The sequence below is a fragment of the Sus scrofa genome, chromosome 9 (genome assembly GCF_000003025.6).
Source record: "Sus scrofa isolate TJ Tabasco breed Duroc chromosome 9, Sscrofa11.1, whole genome shotgun sequence".
Lineage (NCBI taxonomy): Eukaryota > Metazoa > Chordata > Mammalia > Artiodactyla > Suidae > Sus > Sus scrofa.
In genome coordinates this window covers 134,754,099-134,769,177 of record NC_010451.4, presented here as the reverse complement: position 1 = coordinate 134,769,177, position 15,079 = coordinate 134,754,099, and the positions used below count along the sequence as shown (strand labels likewise).

The following is a 15,079-nucleotide window of genomic DNA, read 5'->3' as shown; positions in this document are numbered from 1 at the left end:
AGGGTGGGGGAGTTCCTGTTGTTGCACAGCGGAAACGAATCCAACTGGTATCCAGGAGGATGCAGGTTCGATCCCTGGCCTCGATCAGTGCGTTAAGGATCTGGCTTTGCTATGAGCTCTGGTGCAGGTCTCAGATGCAGCTCGGATCTGGCATTGCTGTGGCTGTGGCTGTGGCTGGCAGCTACAGCTCCAATTAGACCCCTAGCCTGGGAACTGCCATATGCCGCGGGTGAGGCCCTAAAAAGCCAAAAAAAAGGAGATTGGGCCCCAGCTCTGACACTCTGCAGCCTCTCTCCACCTGCCCCGCCTCTTTCGGCCCTGATCTCTCCTGCGTAGGAATGGGGAAGGTGGGTGGGCTGCAGAGAGAGGCCGAGGGACCTTCCGATCTGACGGAAGACTGGATCTGAGAGAAGACGGGTGAGATAAGAAGGCAGAGACAGGAAAACCTGCAACCCGCGACCTGTGACGCCACAGCTGCCGGAATGCCAGATCCTTAAAACACTGTGCAGGGCTGGAGATTGAGCCTGCAGTTGGATTGGCCACCGTGGGAACTTCAGGGCTGGACCCCATCACGGGTGCGAACCTTTCCAAGGGAGAAGCACTCAGGGCAGCGATGGTGGTGAAGGCTACGGGGCCTCAGCCGCGTCATCACGGGACGTAAAGAAAGCCTTTATGATTCCACCACCTGCTGCGCGAACTGTTTTCAGATGTGAGTGTGTGTGTGTGTGTGTAACCGCGCACACACACACAGAGCAACTCTCCTGTTCACCCCACTCCTGGGGTCCTGTACCCAGACTGGCATCCCTGCAGGATTTTATTTTATTTTTGTCTTTTTAGGGCCACGCCCTCGGCATATGGAGGTTCCCAGGCTAGGGGTTGAATCGGGCTCAGCAACATTGGATACGTTAACCCACTAAGCGAGGCCAGGGATCGAACTTGCATCCTCATGGATGTGAGGCGGGTTTGTTAACCGCTGAGCCATGATGGGAACTCCCCCTGCAGGATTTTAAATGGCTGCTCTAAACTCCCACTTAGAATATCCTGCCAGAAAACAAAGCATGTGGATAAATATAGACCTTTTTAATTAGGTCCCTCAGGCGATCTGTCCTCATTAGCCTGGAATTAGACCAAGATATCACACTGGAGGGACAAAGGGCAGCCGGTCCCTCCCCCATGTCCAGGCTCCACTTTCTAAGAAAGGCTTATTTAGAGTGCCGGCCCGTGGCTCTCTGGGGCCCCAAAGTCTCCAACGCGAGGTTGCTCGTGCACTCAGTCCCGCTGCCCCCCCGCCCCCCACTCCTGGACTCCTCCTCTGTCCTGAGCTGCCGCCTCGGGAGCACTCGGGGACTGTCCCGGGGGATGTCTGCAGCAGACGCCTGCCCTTTGCTGGGAGCCAGCAGCGCAGCACCAGACCCAATACTCACCACGAAGGTGTACTGCTGATGGGACTTGGCCATGAACTCGGGCTTACACTCGTCGATGCACAGGCGCACCGGCCCAGAGGTGGTTCCCACAAGGGCGTGGCCCATCTCGCAGACGATCCTGGGGAGACAGCAAACCTTGCCGTGAAAGGCTTGGCGAGACCGGGCCTCCCCTGCTTGTTCACCAGTCTCAGTCCCAGCCAGTGACTCACTGTGGTCTTACAACAGGGCTGGACCACGAGTCAGCTTGCTCACTCATGTGGCTGTGTGACCCTGGGTAAAGTGCTTTCCCTCTCTGGGCTTCAGTCTCTCATCAGGGCCGTGAGAGGATGGATGAGTCCTTTTCTAAAGCCCTGTCCCGCATGCCTCAGAAACAAGATGCTGCCTATTTCTATGAACCAGCCTGTGGTCCCCTGTGCCCAGTGCATTGCCTAGCGCTGGGTAGCTCCCCAATATTTGTGGAATAAACCAAAGTCCAACAGAGCAATCTAGGGACAGTAATTTAGTGTTCCTTCCTAGAACTCTGACCCCTGTCGAGCCAAGACTGCAACTCCCCCCTCAAAAAAGGGAGTGGGGCTGATTCACCAAGCTGATTGAATTGTGGTTGGTTTCTTGCTGCGAGGGAACAGATAATCTGGTGAGACAGTGAGTTCCCCAAACCGAAGCCCCCAGCTGAATGGGAGGAGTGGCGGCTGTGGCAACAGGCGGAGGCCCGGCCGGCAGATGAGTTCCTTAGGACGGCGGTCAACCCTGGGCTCCCAGTTAATCAAGAGCTGAGCGCACGAAGCTGGTGGGCGAGGCGGTGACCCAGCCCCCCGGGGTGGAAGGCACCTCCCCCGTTGATGGGAAAGCTGGAGGGGAGAGGGGTGCGGGGCTCTGTGGCCAGATGCACAGATCAATATCCTCCGTGACGCCTCCTTGGAGCCTGAGATACGTTCCAACAAGCACATTTACAGACGGGCAGCCTTCGTCACAGCAGCTTCTGGAAAGGGCAGGCAGCCCGAGGGGATGGCGGGTTCTCGGGAGGACCTCTGGCCTGGAATTCTAAGGCGTGGGGTGGGTGGGAAAGGAACCCGGGGGACAGATGGAAGGGTTTTCTTTTCCTCCCAAAGCCATTTAAGAGCTCAGAGCAGCCCGGTGCCCTTGGTAGGTGGGCTTAGTGGGGAGTCAGGAAAACAGACCCCTCTCCACTAATCCCTGCATGATCCGGGCACGCGGGGTTAGATCCGTGTTTAACCGAGCGATGCTTATCTCCGCAGCTTCTCTGGGAAGGAAGGTAACTAAACAGAGATTTCATTTCGATGTAATAAAACTTGCATTAAACAAATACTCGGCGTGCGCACACGCGCGCCCGGCCCCCGTCTCCATCTCCTTCATAACAGTTAATCCCAAGTAAGTACTTTCACTCCTGGTGAATATTTACTTAACATGCAGTAACTGTCTTATTACAGGTAGCACATCAGGTTCCAACGAGAAGGGACAGCGCGCGTCCAAGGATGCCCTGCGTCGCCTTCCTCTAGAATAAATAAATGAATTATGAACCCAGCGTAAAGATGAGAGCGATGATCAATTCGTATTTCACACGTAACTGTCTCCTTCAACCTCATTAGCGGAGCATTTGAGAAGCTTAATCGAAGGTACTGCGTGGGGTTCGTGCCGTGCTGCGACCTGCTCGATGTAACGGCTCATCCATCCTGCCTCCTGGGCCCCAGCGGCTGCTCCTGCGTGGGGTCCCTGCCGCCCGGGCACGGTGACTGTGCTCACAAGGAGCTTCAGAGGGTTTGGGGCTCCCTATGGGGTGGGGGCGGGGAGGGCGAAGGCGAGGAGGCGCAGAGACGTCTCTTTCCCGCTCTTCTAATCAGTGCTTTCTTGCCCCTCGCTCACCCTTCTGGCCTCTGTGCTGGACGCATCCTCCAGGAGAAGAGGAGGAAGACGTCGAGGCTGGCTCCAAGTCCCGGGAAGAGGAAACGTGAGAACACAGGAGAGTCACGGGCACCGCTGTTCCTCCTGGGGCCTGTCTCGGGAGAGGACCTAGAATGCCCTGTTCAGCTGTCCCCATGGGGCGTTGACGACAGGCTGGGGCCTCCTGCATCTTGTCTTTCCTAGAGTATCTTCTTACTCAGGTTCATGTCCCTGAAAATGAGCTCTGCGTGTCAAGGGCTTGGGAGAAGTGGACTGGATGGGAGACGGCGCTGCCCGGGCGGGCAAGGCTGCGCCTGCACGTGGCTCTGACCATCCCACCTGGAAAGGCGTGATGCGGGGTTGGGGGGGCAGCGCTGGACCAGGGGCTCCCTTCCTCGGCCCTGTGGCTGACGCCTCTCACCCCCAACTGCCCCTGGATGGATGGGGCTCTCCTTCATCCCTGAGTGGGAAACGGACAGCGGTCAGCAGTGGAAGCGTCCGGGTTGGTCAGTCTAAGAACTGGACGAGAATTTTAAGGGCCCAGGCTGCGCAGAACTCTCATGACTTCTCACTCTACTCCCGTTTCATTCCTGGCACCAGGCCTTGCAGGGAAGGCCAGAGAGGCAGCTGGGAGGGTATGCGTCCTCGGCGTTTGTTCTCTGAGTTTGGGGACACAGAGCGTTAAAGGGAGAGGCAGGGCAGCGACCAGCCGTGGAGAGGGTTAGGCTGAGGAAGGAGGGTCAGGCCAAAGCAGATTCTGTACCTTCGTAATAATGAGGGCTACAATTTACTGAGCTGCGTGTGGCAGGCACCATACAAGACAGGATCTCATGTCATCCCCTGGCTCTCGTGCAGGGTGGCTCTCACTGTTGCCATCTTTACAGACAAGGAAACCCAAACTCGGAGGTGCTAGGGGACTCATGCTGGCCCTAGTTCTGGGAAGTGGCAGAGCCATGATTCGAATCCAGGTCAGCTGGGCTCCAAAGTTCGTGCCTTTGCCCACTTCACTCTATGGCCCCTAAAATTGGTGGAATGCTCCCTGCGTCTTTTGTGGAAGGGGCAGAGTGGACCTGGTGGCAAAGCTGGGGTGGAGTCGCGTCATTGGTGGGGGTGGGGGTGGAGGATGGGGGCGTAGGGGGGACCCGGCTGGATTCCTAAGGCTTCGAGACACAACCACCTGGGTCCCCTCCCTCCCTGGTTGGAGACGGCCACAGGCAGCAGTGTGGGCACCGTTTCCTCCTTGAGGCCTTACAGTCAGCCAAGCTCCCATGGTCTGATGTCCTCACTGCCTCCTCTCGGTGCCCCTGGCAGCTCAAGGCCCCCCGAGGATTATCAGGAGACAACAGCTAGGATGCCCTAGCGTTTCTCCTTGTAAAATGAGAAGCTGGAATTGGTAACTGTTTAACAGTTATTTGGCTTCACTGTTTGAAGGCTTGACTCCTCCTGGTGGACAGGGGGCTTCTGGAGTCACTTAAGAGCCACCAAGAAGCCTTCGAATTGTGGGAGCTACAGATTCCATGGGGCATAGAGGTTATTGATTCTCACATCTTAAGGCCTGTAGACTTGATTATAGACATCTGTTTCACACACCCAATTTCCAGATGCGGCATTGGAGCATCGGGGAGCAAAGGGATTTGCCTGCAGTCGTAGAGCTCATCGATGGCTGTGCTCCTGGCACCCCGCCCAGGGACCGGCATAGATGGGGCCTTTCTCCCCATAAGCGGGCATCTTTGGGGTAGTGAGAACCTGCATTTATCCGTCACGACATGGCTGAGTTCGCAGGCACAGCGGATGACGGGGGGGGGGGGGGGGCGGATCTGAGTCCATCTCACACGGAGCTGCCGTCTCAGGAAGGGCTGAGCTGCAGCCTCGATCTGCATCTTATCACCCAGGAAACGTCCTGTGATGGAATCATCAGGCCCTCCACAGACCTGTGGGGTGCTGATTGCAGGACTAAGCGGGCCCTTTAACCAACATTAACCTAATTGCTGAGTGATAGATGGCACGGCACAAGCATATGGTGAATCATTACTGTGCCCGCTAATCTTGCCCGGGCCCGGGACTCTGCACTGGGCCCATTTAGCCAAATCCATCTCTCTCAGACATCTGTAATGATTGCGCCTGCTGCTCACTGCCCGGGATGGAGGCTCTAATGATGTTAACCAACTCTGAAGCCTCGAGAGCGGTAACGAGCCTGGCACCGCGGGAAACCAGGGCCGCGTGCAGCCGAGGTGCGGCGCGTGCCTGCCACCTCCTGCTGGCCCTTCGCCCGAGGAGATCGTGAGGATGGGTTTTAAGGTGACCCCGGCGTTGGCAGGGACGCCTGGTGACCTGGCATCTCCCCAGGCTCCTTTCGTATCCTCCCTTCTGGTTTTTCTCAGCACCTTCTTCCCCAGGGCCCTGTGGTGCATTCAATTTTGAAGATAGAACAATATGTCTTTAGGGTCCTGTGGCCCCGGGGCGCGGCCCAGTCTGCGTGTCTCATTTACTAAATTCTCCTGCACACCCGTGGGGTCAGCATCCTGACGTCCATTCGGCCAGCGAGGGTCAGAGAGACGGGAGAGCTTGAGAAGGTCTCGGGCTGGTCAGGAGAGGAGGCGGCCTCCGAACACCCTCGAATCCCGGATCTCAGGCAATTTCCGTGTCCGGCTGCCTGAGAAAGTGGCAGCTCCAAATTCTCCAAACCTTACCTTTCGGTCCCCCAAACACCTTCCTTTGGAGGGCCGTGGCATCTCACCAAGGTGGAGTCTTGTCCAGTGGCCCAAGGCGGGTCCTTGAGGCCAAGGTGGATTCAGGGTCAAGGACTGAGTGTCTATAGCTGGGTCTGGCAGGTGCTGGGCCTGTAAGGACTCCCCGGCCATGAGGGCCTCTGCGGGCTCCTGCCCAACAGCTTTCATGTCCTCTTCTGCTTCTCCTGATGTCCCTTCTCCTTTTCCTCCCCTGCATCTCTTTCCCATAGACCCAGCCAGTCTTCCCGCCCCGAGTCACTCCTTGTAGGGACCAGGCTGCCAAGGAATCGTCAGGTCTGTGGGATCTGAGGGTCCACAGGACCAAGGAGGTGCCTCTTCTCCCCTGCTGGGAGTCCCCAAAGTTGGGGAACTCATCTCTCAGACTCCCATCCTGCCCCGGCCGCCCTGGAACCATGGCCCCTGACCCTGAAAGCCACACGCTGATGGATCGTGAAATTTTCAGGCCACGCGTACCCAAGAGTCTTGCCTCATCTGTAGGGAATGAAAAGAGGCCTGAACTTTGGTTCTCGAACAAAGGTTAGGAGACCTGAGTGTCGACTCCGTCGTGGCCACTTACGCACTGAGTGGACGGGCACGTCACCTTTCTCTCTCTCCTGCTCTGGAAAATGGCGATAACACTGCCTGCCTCTCAGAGGCCTCACCAATGAAAAGTGAGAGTGGATGAGAAAGAGTAAGTGCTGATAAAAGATAAAGTGATGTCATTTTTACAGTTGCTAGTGCCATTTTTCTGGTTGCTACTAAAGACAGGCTCTGGAGAGGCGGCAAGGAGAGACTCTGTCCTCTGAGAGCCAGTCCCCGGACCCACTGTGGAGCTGTGTTCTCAGCAGGAACGGGGAGGCGGTGTGTGTGACTTGACCCCACTGTACATGACAAGTCCTCGTGCGCAGGGATCTGGCTGCTCCCCTCCCCTCTCCACTCCTTCTACCCTCCTGCCCCCGCTTCATGCCCACCTCCTGCCCACCAACTCCACAGCGGCCGCCACTGCCAAATGAACACCCCAAATTGGAACATATGTCACTCCTGGAACCCCATTCGCCTGTCCGCTGCTACATGCCTATTTTCTAATTTCCAGCTGACATTTCCCTTAGTGAAATAAATGAATTTGCTCCGGCGGAGGCCCTGCTCGGATTAAGCTGCTGTCAGAGCCCCATGAGCCAAACAAATTGTTGCCTGCAGCCCACCGAGCAGGATGCATTCCAATGGGGGCTGGCGGGGGAGGGGCGGGGGACACCAAGGAGGAGCCTGGAGCTGGGAAAGTGACTCAGTTGGCCCCTGGGCAGGCGAGGAGGATGGAAAGCAGGGCAGCGCAGCGCCGTGAGCCCTGAGGCCGGAGGAGCCAGGGGCCCAGGGAATCACACAGAACACGATGCTCGGAGAGTGGAGAGCCCATAGGAGGCAGCGTGGGAAGGCTTCTGGGCGCGGGACCCATGGGAGAAGGGAAGCGGGAGATGAATTCTGAAGATCCAGAGAAAGGAGAGGGGACAGTCCCCCCCCCCCCAGGCTCCTGGGGGAAGGGGTCGCGCCAGAGGGGACTAGACTCACTGCTCGGCGATGATGTAATCCCCCGGCAGGGGCGTGCAGGGCACACCAGCCACCTGCACGTGGTGGGCGATCTCGGAGAAGTCCAGCCCCAGGTTCACACCGTGGATGGTCACTCGAGTCCCGCCTTCAGGAGGTCCGGACACCGTCAAAATCTGCGGGAGGGAGGGAACTGGGATGAGCAAACCTGGTGGGTCCCAGGAGTCGAGGCAGCAGCACCCACCCCGCTCCCTACAGGAGGGCCCAGGGACTTTGGTGGACACCTGGAATCTGGGGGAACGGAGTGCGTGTTGTCCGCTTTTCAGCGTGTCTGAAATATCATCAGGTTCTGGGTTCTTTAGGACATCTGTCCATCCACCCATCCCATCCATCCATCCATCCATCCATCCGCTTGTTAAAAAGAAATTATCAGAAAGTACTGGATTCAAGGCAGAAAATCATAGGTGGAGACACGTCTCTAATTCATCAGGTGCCGGATGGTGATCAAGCCACAGACTGTCCCTGAACCTCAGTTCTTCTTAGTTAAGAAGAAAGATAATCACCTCTCCAACCTCTCCCTGGGAGTCCCAAGTCAAGGGTTATTTGGGAGCATTTTGTAAACCCGAAAGGGTTTCGTAATTGTGGCAGGCAACGGCTGCCTCCCCTGTCTGCTGGCTTCTGGAGCGTTTACAAGGGTGGGCAAATGGGGAGTTTGCCCTTGAGGAACTTGGTGGGCAAGGAGGAGATAAGGAGGTGACACACAGCGCTGACGCGGGCTACACAGGGATGCGGCCGCTTTGAAGGACAAGGCGTGGGAGCTCCGCAGAGTCTGAAACTAGGCACTGCTATAGGCAACGATCAAAGACAGGGTACTTGTGACACTGTTCTCTAAAAAATCCTGTGACACATGCTAGGGCCACAGAGAAATAGCTTTCTGATGTTTCAAATGTTGCTGGCTTCCCATTAGCGAGGGTCTTTCATTGATTCATTTCTTAACTCCGTCCCCAAATGCTGACTGTCTGAGTTTGTTTTGACCCAACAAAGAAAGGAACTGCAGGATCAGGCTCTCCTAAGGGGTAAATTTCTGTCTGGAAGATGGGTCAGGTTTAGGGAAAAAGGCAGCTCTTTGGGATCCAACAGATTCCAGGGAATAAGCTCATACTTTGTGTCTGCAGTTACCCAAAGCGGGAGGCACTTAGACACGAACCCAATCCCAGGCAGGAATGTAGAATTTCAGAGTTGGACGGAGACTGGAGGATCTTATTCTAAGATTATCCTACAACCTGTATACACCGTTGTAAAAAAAAAAAAACAAAAAACTCCAGGGCTCTTTTCATGACACCATCTGAAAGGCAAGACAGGGAGGAAGGCAGAGAGGCTAGGCGGTGGGTCAAGGCCAAGAGTCCACCAGAATCTTCTAGGAGGGGCCACTGGGCAGGCATGGGAGGTGAGAATAGGTGAAGACGCTGTCAAAGGCTCTGGAGACCCTCCCCCAAAGGGGAACTGATCTCTTCCTATGATGTAAGCACCACTAATGCCGTCACCAACTTGGCCACAAACCCCAGATGCTGGAGGACAGAGAAGAGACGACGGTGGGGCTGAGGCCCAGGGCAGGCCTCTTCCTGAACTGCCCGCTGGCTGTCCAGCCGGGACTCCCAGGCCGACCCCTGACCTCCCACTCCCCTCTGTGGGCTGGAGAGGACGCAGCCTCCTTCCAGGCCAGGCCTTGGACTCTCACCTGGGGGCTCATTTCTCCAGAGTCACCTTGTCTGTGGCTCCCTTCTCTGGGAATAAAACATCCCAACTTATGAATAAAAATAAACAAGGCTCATGAGATGAAGCAAGAGAGGGCCTGGGCGGCGGATGAGGGAGGCTCGGGGGCATCTCTGTGCCCTGGGCCTGCGTGTGTGCGGTTGGGGGGAGGGGGGATCATTTGGAGAAAAAGGAGCTGGCACGAGGAACCAGTCACCTCATAGATTTTTTTGCCCCTGGGGATTCTACAAATAACTAGTACTTGATCCTGGCTGTTCCACTCTCCCCTGGTGCCACCTCCTCGGGGCCCCTGGCCTCCAGGAGATGGATTCTTGTCATGAGGAGCGAGGAAGGAACAAGCAGCCCCCATGCCCCTGCAGGAGAGCTCAGGCCGGAGGAAGAGGCGGTGAGCAAGTCTGAGTGGCTGCTTCTGCTCTGATCTCGTGGAATGAGCATCGGCACCCCTCCCCCGGCCACCTGGCTGCCAGGAACCCAGCCTCTGAAAACCCTGACGGAACTGTGGTATCAGCTTGCTCTCTTTCCCCCACTTTTATTTTTAAAAATACATTCTTTTGCTCGCTGTGGTTAATTACAACCTTTCAGCAAAACCGTGAAATGAAATCTTTCTGGAAAGCCTAAAAATACTTCCGTCTTGCAGGTAGCATGTGGGGAATGTACTGCGGATACTCAGTGGTGTTGGCAGGTCCCATGGGGCAGCCTCCTCCCGCTGGGAAGTCACCGTAGTGTCCCCTTCGACATTCGAGGGTCTGGGGCAAAGACAAAGCCATGGCCCTGGGGCGGGGTTGTAGGGACTTTGGTTGGCACAGAGCTGCTCAGAAGCATAAACGAGATTATACGGTTTAGAGTAGGAAGACTTCAGAAAAATAAATTAGCAAGCACTGTAATCTTGGCATGAAGACACATGTCAAAGAGATAGGTAGCCTGGGAGTTCCTATGGTGGCTCAGCGGGTTAAGAACCCTACTAGAATTCATGAGGTTGCGGGTTCAATCCCTGGCCTCACTCAGTGGGTTAAGGATCCAGCATTGCCATGAGCTGTGGTGTAGGTCGCAGACGAGGCTCGGATCTGGTGTTGCTGTGGCTGTGGTATAGGCCGGCGGCTACAGCTCTGATTCAACCATTAGCCTGAGAACCTCTAAATGCCGTGAGTGTGGCCCTAAAAAGCACACACACACATGCACATGCACACACATACACACACACCAAAAAAAAAAAAAAAAGAGAGAGAGAAAGAGAGAAGTGGTTTGGGGACACCAGTCTGATCCCTTCTCACCCGGCTAACAGCTGCTGGAATCCAAACCAGGGGAATTAGCATCCTTCCGGTTACTGGAAAGCGCCTGGGGAATGCCAGCCCCTCCAGGTGAAGGAGTCTGGGGGTCAAAGCACTCAGCAGCCACCCTGCACTGAGGCTTGCAAGGGACGTAGCTCCCTCTTTCTTGCATAAGATAAACCTGATGTATTAAAGGCTGGATTTCCAAAATGCAGATGAGGTGGTGAGCACTTGATTTGCAAGGGGAGTCCCAAGGCCTCCATTACTGATGACTCCCGAAGCTGGACGGCTGGCTCAGAGCTCTCTCCTGAGCTGCATATCCATCTATCCAATCGCTACTGGACGTCGCGGCTTCCCCGCGCAGGTCCCTCAGGCACCTCAAATTTCACCGTGTCTAAAAATGAACTCTTAATTTTTTCTCTTTCCACCCCCAGCTTGATTATCCTCCCGGCTCCTCTTTCAAGGTTAATGGAATCGCTGTGCACCCGGCCAGGAATCTCGCAAGCATCTGCAACTGTCCTCTTTCCCTCCCCGACCGCGTACAGTGAATGCAGGCCCCACCATGCCTTACTCCCGGCTGTCTCTGGAAGCTGCCCCCGCTCTGGGTACCAGAGTGGGCGACGAGCTGGGCTGCATCACCTGTGCCTCTGTCCCTCTGCGAGACCTGATTGGCTCCGTCTGCCAGGTGGCCTTCATGAACCTGATCTGGTTACCTGTTGCCGGCTCTAAAAGTGGCTCTGAGCACTGGCCGGGCAAAGTCCCAAGTTCCTGGCTGGGTCCTCCACATTCCTTACTTCTTCAATCGCATCTGCCATCTCATATCATGTCCTCACAGCTACCCAGGCCCCAGCAGCTTCCATGTACAAAATGTGCTCCCCCCCTTTTTTTTGCTTTTTAGGGCGGCACCCGTGGCATATGGAAGTTCCCAGGCTAGGGGTCCCATCAGAGCTACAGCTGCCGGCCTACACCACAGCCACAGTGAAGCAGGATCCAAGCCGCATTTCCGGCCTACACCACAGCTGAAGGCAACGCTGGATCCTTAACCCACCGAGTGAGGCCAGAGATCGAACCCCCATCCTCATGGATACTTGGGCACTCCACACAATGCACTTCAAAAATCTCTGTGCCTTTGCCTACGTCCTTTGCTCCCTGCCCAGCTTAAAAATCCGAGAGTCAAGGTGGAAGTCCAGATTCGGCGTGCAAAGGGCAGAGGAGGGAGTCTTGTAAGACACTCCCCTGACACCTGCGGGCTTCCAAGGTGATGCTGGGCATCAGGGCTTCGGTGTCTGCGTGGTGGTAAAAACCCAGGCATCCTGCTTTCCTTTCTCCCCAGGACCGAGGACTGGGGGGGGCCTGGAGGGAAAAGAATTTATTCTTCAGAAAGGGAGTGAATGGGATTTTTCAAGATCCTGGCTCACTCCATTCTGGGGTCTGCCCCCAAGGCTCTCTCTTCAAAGCAGTGTCCGAATGCAGACACCCCGTGTGGCACCCATAGAGCTCAGTTTCCTTGGAGCCAAGTCTGGTCTTTCCAAGCTGGGTCTATAAAGAGGCAAGTGGTGGAGTTCTAGGATGAGGATGCTGCTTGCAGAACTCCAGGGAAGGCCTTCCAGAGCTGCAAGAAGTGGTGGGGTGATGGTGGGGGAGGGCTAACCTCCCGAGGAGGTGGGGGGAAAGGGCAGAGTAGGAGGATGTCAACTCCCCCACTGACAAAGGGGGACCACGGTACCCCAGGTGGCCGCCAGATCCACGTGGCTCAGAGTCCACTCTCAGATGCCCTCTGGGCTGCCGATCACTCCAGGATTTGGAAGAGAGACCTTCTAATGCTCGGGCAGTGTCGGCAGCAGGAAGACGGGGGCGGGGGCGGGGGGGAGATAGATTTGAATTCGAGATCCCAGCTCTGACACTTAGGAGCTGTGTTGCCTTCAATCTCGGGGTCCTTATCAGAAAACAGACAGCAAGGCTTGCCTCCCAGGGGTGTTGTGGAGGTGAGGTAAGACCCATTTGGAAAGTCCCTGATGGCACAGTGGTTTCGAACAGGTCCTGACGATTGATGATTTCCTTCCTGGCGTCTCCCCCCACCCCACCCCCCCTGCACCTGCGCCCTCCTAGATCACAAAAACACCGGAGGGTGGAGTTGGAGGGAGCTTAGAGATGGGGATGGGATCTTCCTGTGTGTCGGGAAGGAGGCCTCCTGGGTGGCGAATCCTACCCTATAGGAGGTGGCTGAGCCAGCGTGGAGGAGCTAGCTCCTGGGCTGACTGGAGGGAGCCTGCGCCGGGCCAGGGAGCGGCCCCGAGGGCCGGCGCATGGCCTGGGCTTGGGTGGGTTCCGGGCCCCGCACGGAAGTATGTTCTGAGCCGGACATCATCCTCGCCCAGACTAAACTTGGGAGGACGCTGCTCTGCCTCATTCTCCCTCCTGCCCTTCCTCCCCTTCTCCTCCTCCAGCTCTTAGCCATTCTGGGGGGCGCGGCAATTCATCATGAACTTCGCGAATTCCTTCAGGAAAGTAATTCTGAAGGAGATGCCCGGCAAGCGAGGGCTTTGACAGTCTGGGATGCGTGTGAGAGTGTCAGTGTGAGTGTGAGTGAGTGTGTGTGTGAGAGAGAGAGAGCGTGTAGCGGGGGTGTGGAGGGAGGGGGAGGGGAGCTGACAAACCTGTGAAATCAGCTGGGAAAATCCTTAGATGTTGACTAATCCCAGCCCCAAGTTTTTCAACGTGTATCATACGACAGAGCAGAAATCCATCTGAATTCTCCCCTGGGGACCTCAGAAGGGAGAGCCAGAAGCAGGGGATGAGGGAGAGAAGAGCCCAGAAGCAGTTCGCTGAGTGGGGGTGCGGGGGTCACCACGTTCCGTGCTGACTCCCCCATGTGGCCCCTCCCCGAGCTTGGGCTCTGCTCTCTCATGTGGTATGCATGGTCCTGGGGGAAGCGCGGGGTCCCCTTAGGTTCTAAAGTCCATGCACACTGGTCAAGGTCAAGTGTGACAGTGACAAATGCCTACCCCTCCTGCAAGGCTCTGCTAAAAGACGCTCCTCAGTGAGGCTTTCTCTGCGCCCCAGGCAGACTCAGCAGCCCTTTCCCCTACACCCCACCGCCACTGGTGAACGCCCCCAAGGCGGCAGCGACTGCAACTGCATCTTTCCTCAGTGAGACAATGATGATCTTGGGACAGGGACCCCCTCCCTTTGGCTCAGTAACCTAATCCTTAGCACACTGCCCGGGACGGAGCCGCTGGCAGGAAATAGCTGCACTTCCCTGCTCCTGGGAAACGCTGGTGACCAGCCGATCCTAGTATAACCAGGTTCTTGAATGACCCCTGGAAGAACGGAGGCACCCGTGCTGCTCGGCAGCCACGTGGTGTTTCCCCATCAGAAGCATCAAGACGTTCTTTCTCCAGACACTCCTACGTCACCGTAAGCCAGTTTCTGCTGCGACTCCTCACTGAATGGAGGACTGAACATCTTTCCAACATCTCTCCAACATCTTTCAGATACTGAAGGTGGCAATTGCGTCGCCCCTGGTCCCCGCTTCTGCAATTCTGTCAGCCTTTTGTCAGAAGATCTTGTTTGCCAGGCCTTTTGATCATGTCGGATGCTTTTCTGTGGCCGCTCGGATAGCCAGGCATCCTCTGAGAGTGTAAGGACCACAGCAGACTCGTGGCTTAAGCCCAGGCCTGCGGTTGTGCAGCAGGGGGCTTGTGCCGATGGCTTTCTTTAGCGTGTCTCACAGGCCATCAGCCGGGCTGGCCTGGGTGAGCCCTCATCTCTCTCTTCTATGGGCGTCTTTAACTCCCGAGAGGTCCTTCCCCATTTTACGCATCTCTCACCTGCTATCGTCTCCTCCCTAAAGAAAGCTTTACTTGCATCTTAATGGGACCTCCTTGAGCTGTGTTATTATTTTGTTTTATTGCCTTAAGCAATTGGATTTTGTGCATGCGCATGCACAGTAGGTCTTAGTTCCCAGATCAGGGACTGAACCCAGGCGGCAGAGGTGAAAGCAGAGCCCTAACCGCTAGATCACCAGGGAACTCCCAAGAGTATTGGCTTTTTAACTGAGTGTAGCTATTAAACACTTGTCTCTTTGCAGGTCCAGAAGGAAAATGTGGGAAACACCTTCGGGCAGAGGGCTCAGTCCAGCAGCCCTAAATCCTGCCCTAGAAGCAGTCACGGACCAGGCCGGGACAAAAGTAGCTGGTCCTGATCCGGATGTGGCCCTCATCTGCTCCCCTGAGGCCTGGGTGCACAGGCCAGTAGGATGCGGGATAAGGTTGGCATGGGCTGAGCGCCGGGGACTAACCATGAGACCCCTGTCTCCTGCTGGGTCCTCTCAAAGCCACCCGGCACCCTGGATTTGGGGAGCCACTCCCCCAGCTCCTCAGACCACACCTGCTAGAAGCACAGCCCCACCGAGCCTGCCTCACGCCTGAGCACCCCAGCCAAATCT

General features: G+C 56.2%; 1 protein-coding gene across 1 annotated transcript in view; it reads right to left on the bottom strand.

Moving 5' to 3' along the window:
* The window catches only part of PLXNA2 (plexin A2), a 215,712-nt gene that overhangs the window by 31,294 nt on the left and 169,339 nt on the right, over window positions 1-15,079 (bottom strand). Inside the window, 2 exon segments of the mRNA XM_021063894.1 lie at window positions 1,425-1,542; window positions 7,616-7,767. Coding sequence (XP_020919553.1) covers window positions 1,425-1,542; window positions 7,616-7,767 — 270 coding nt within the window.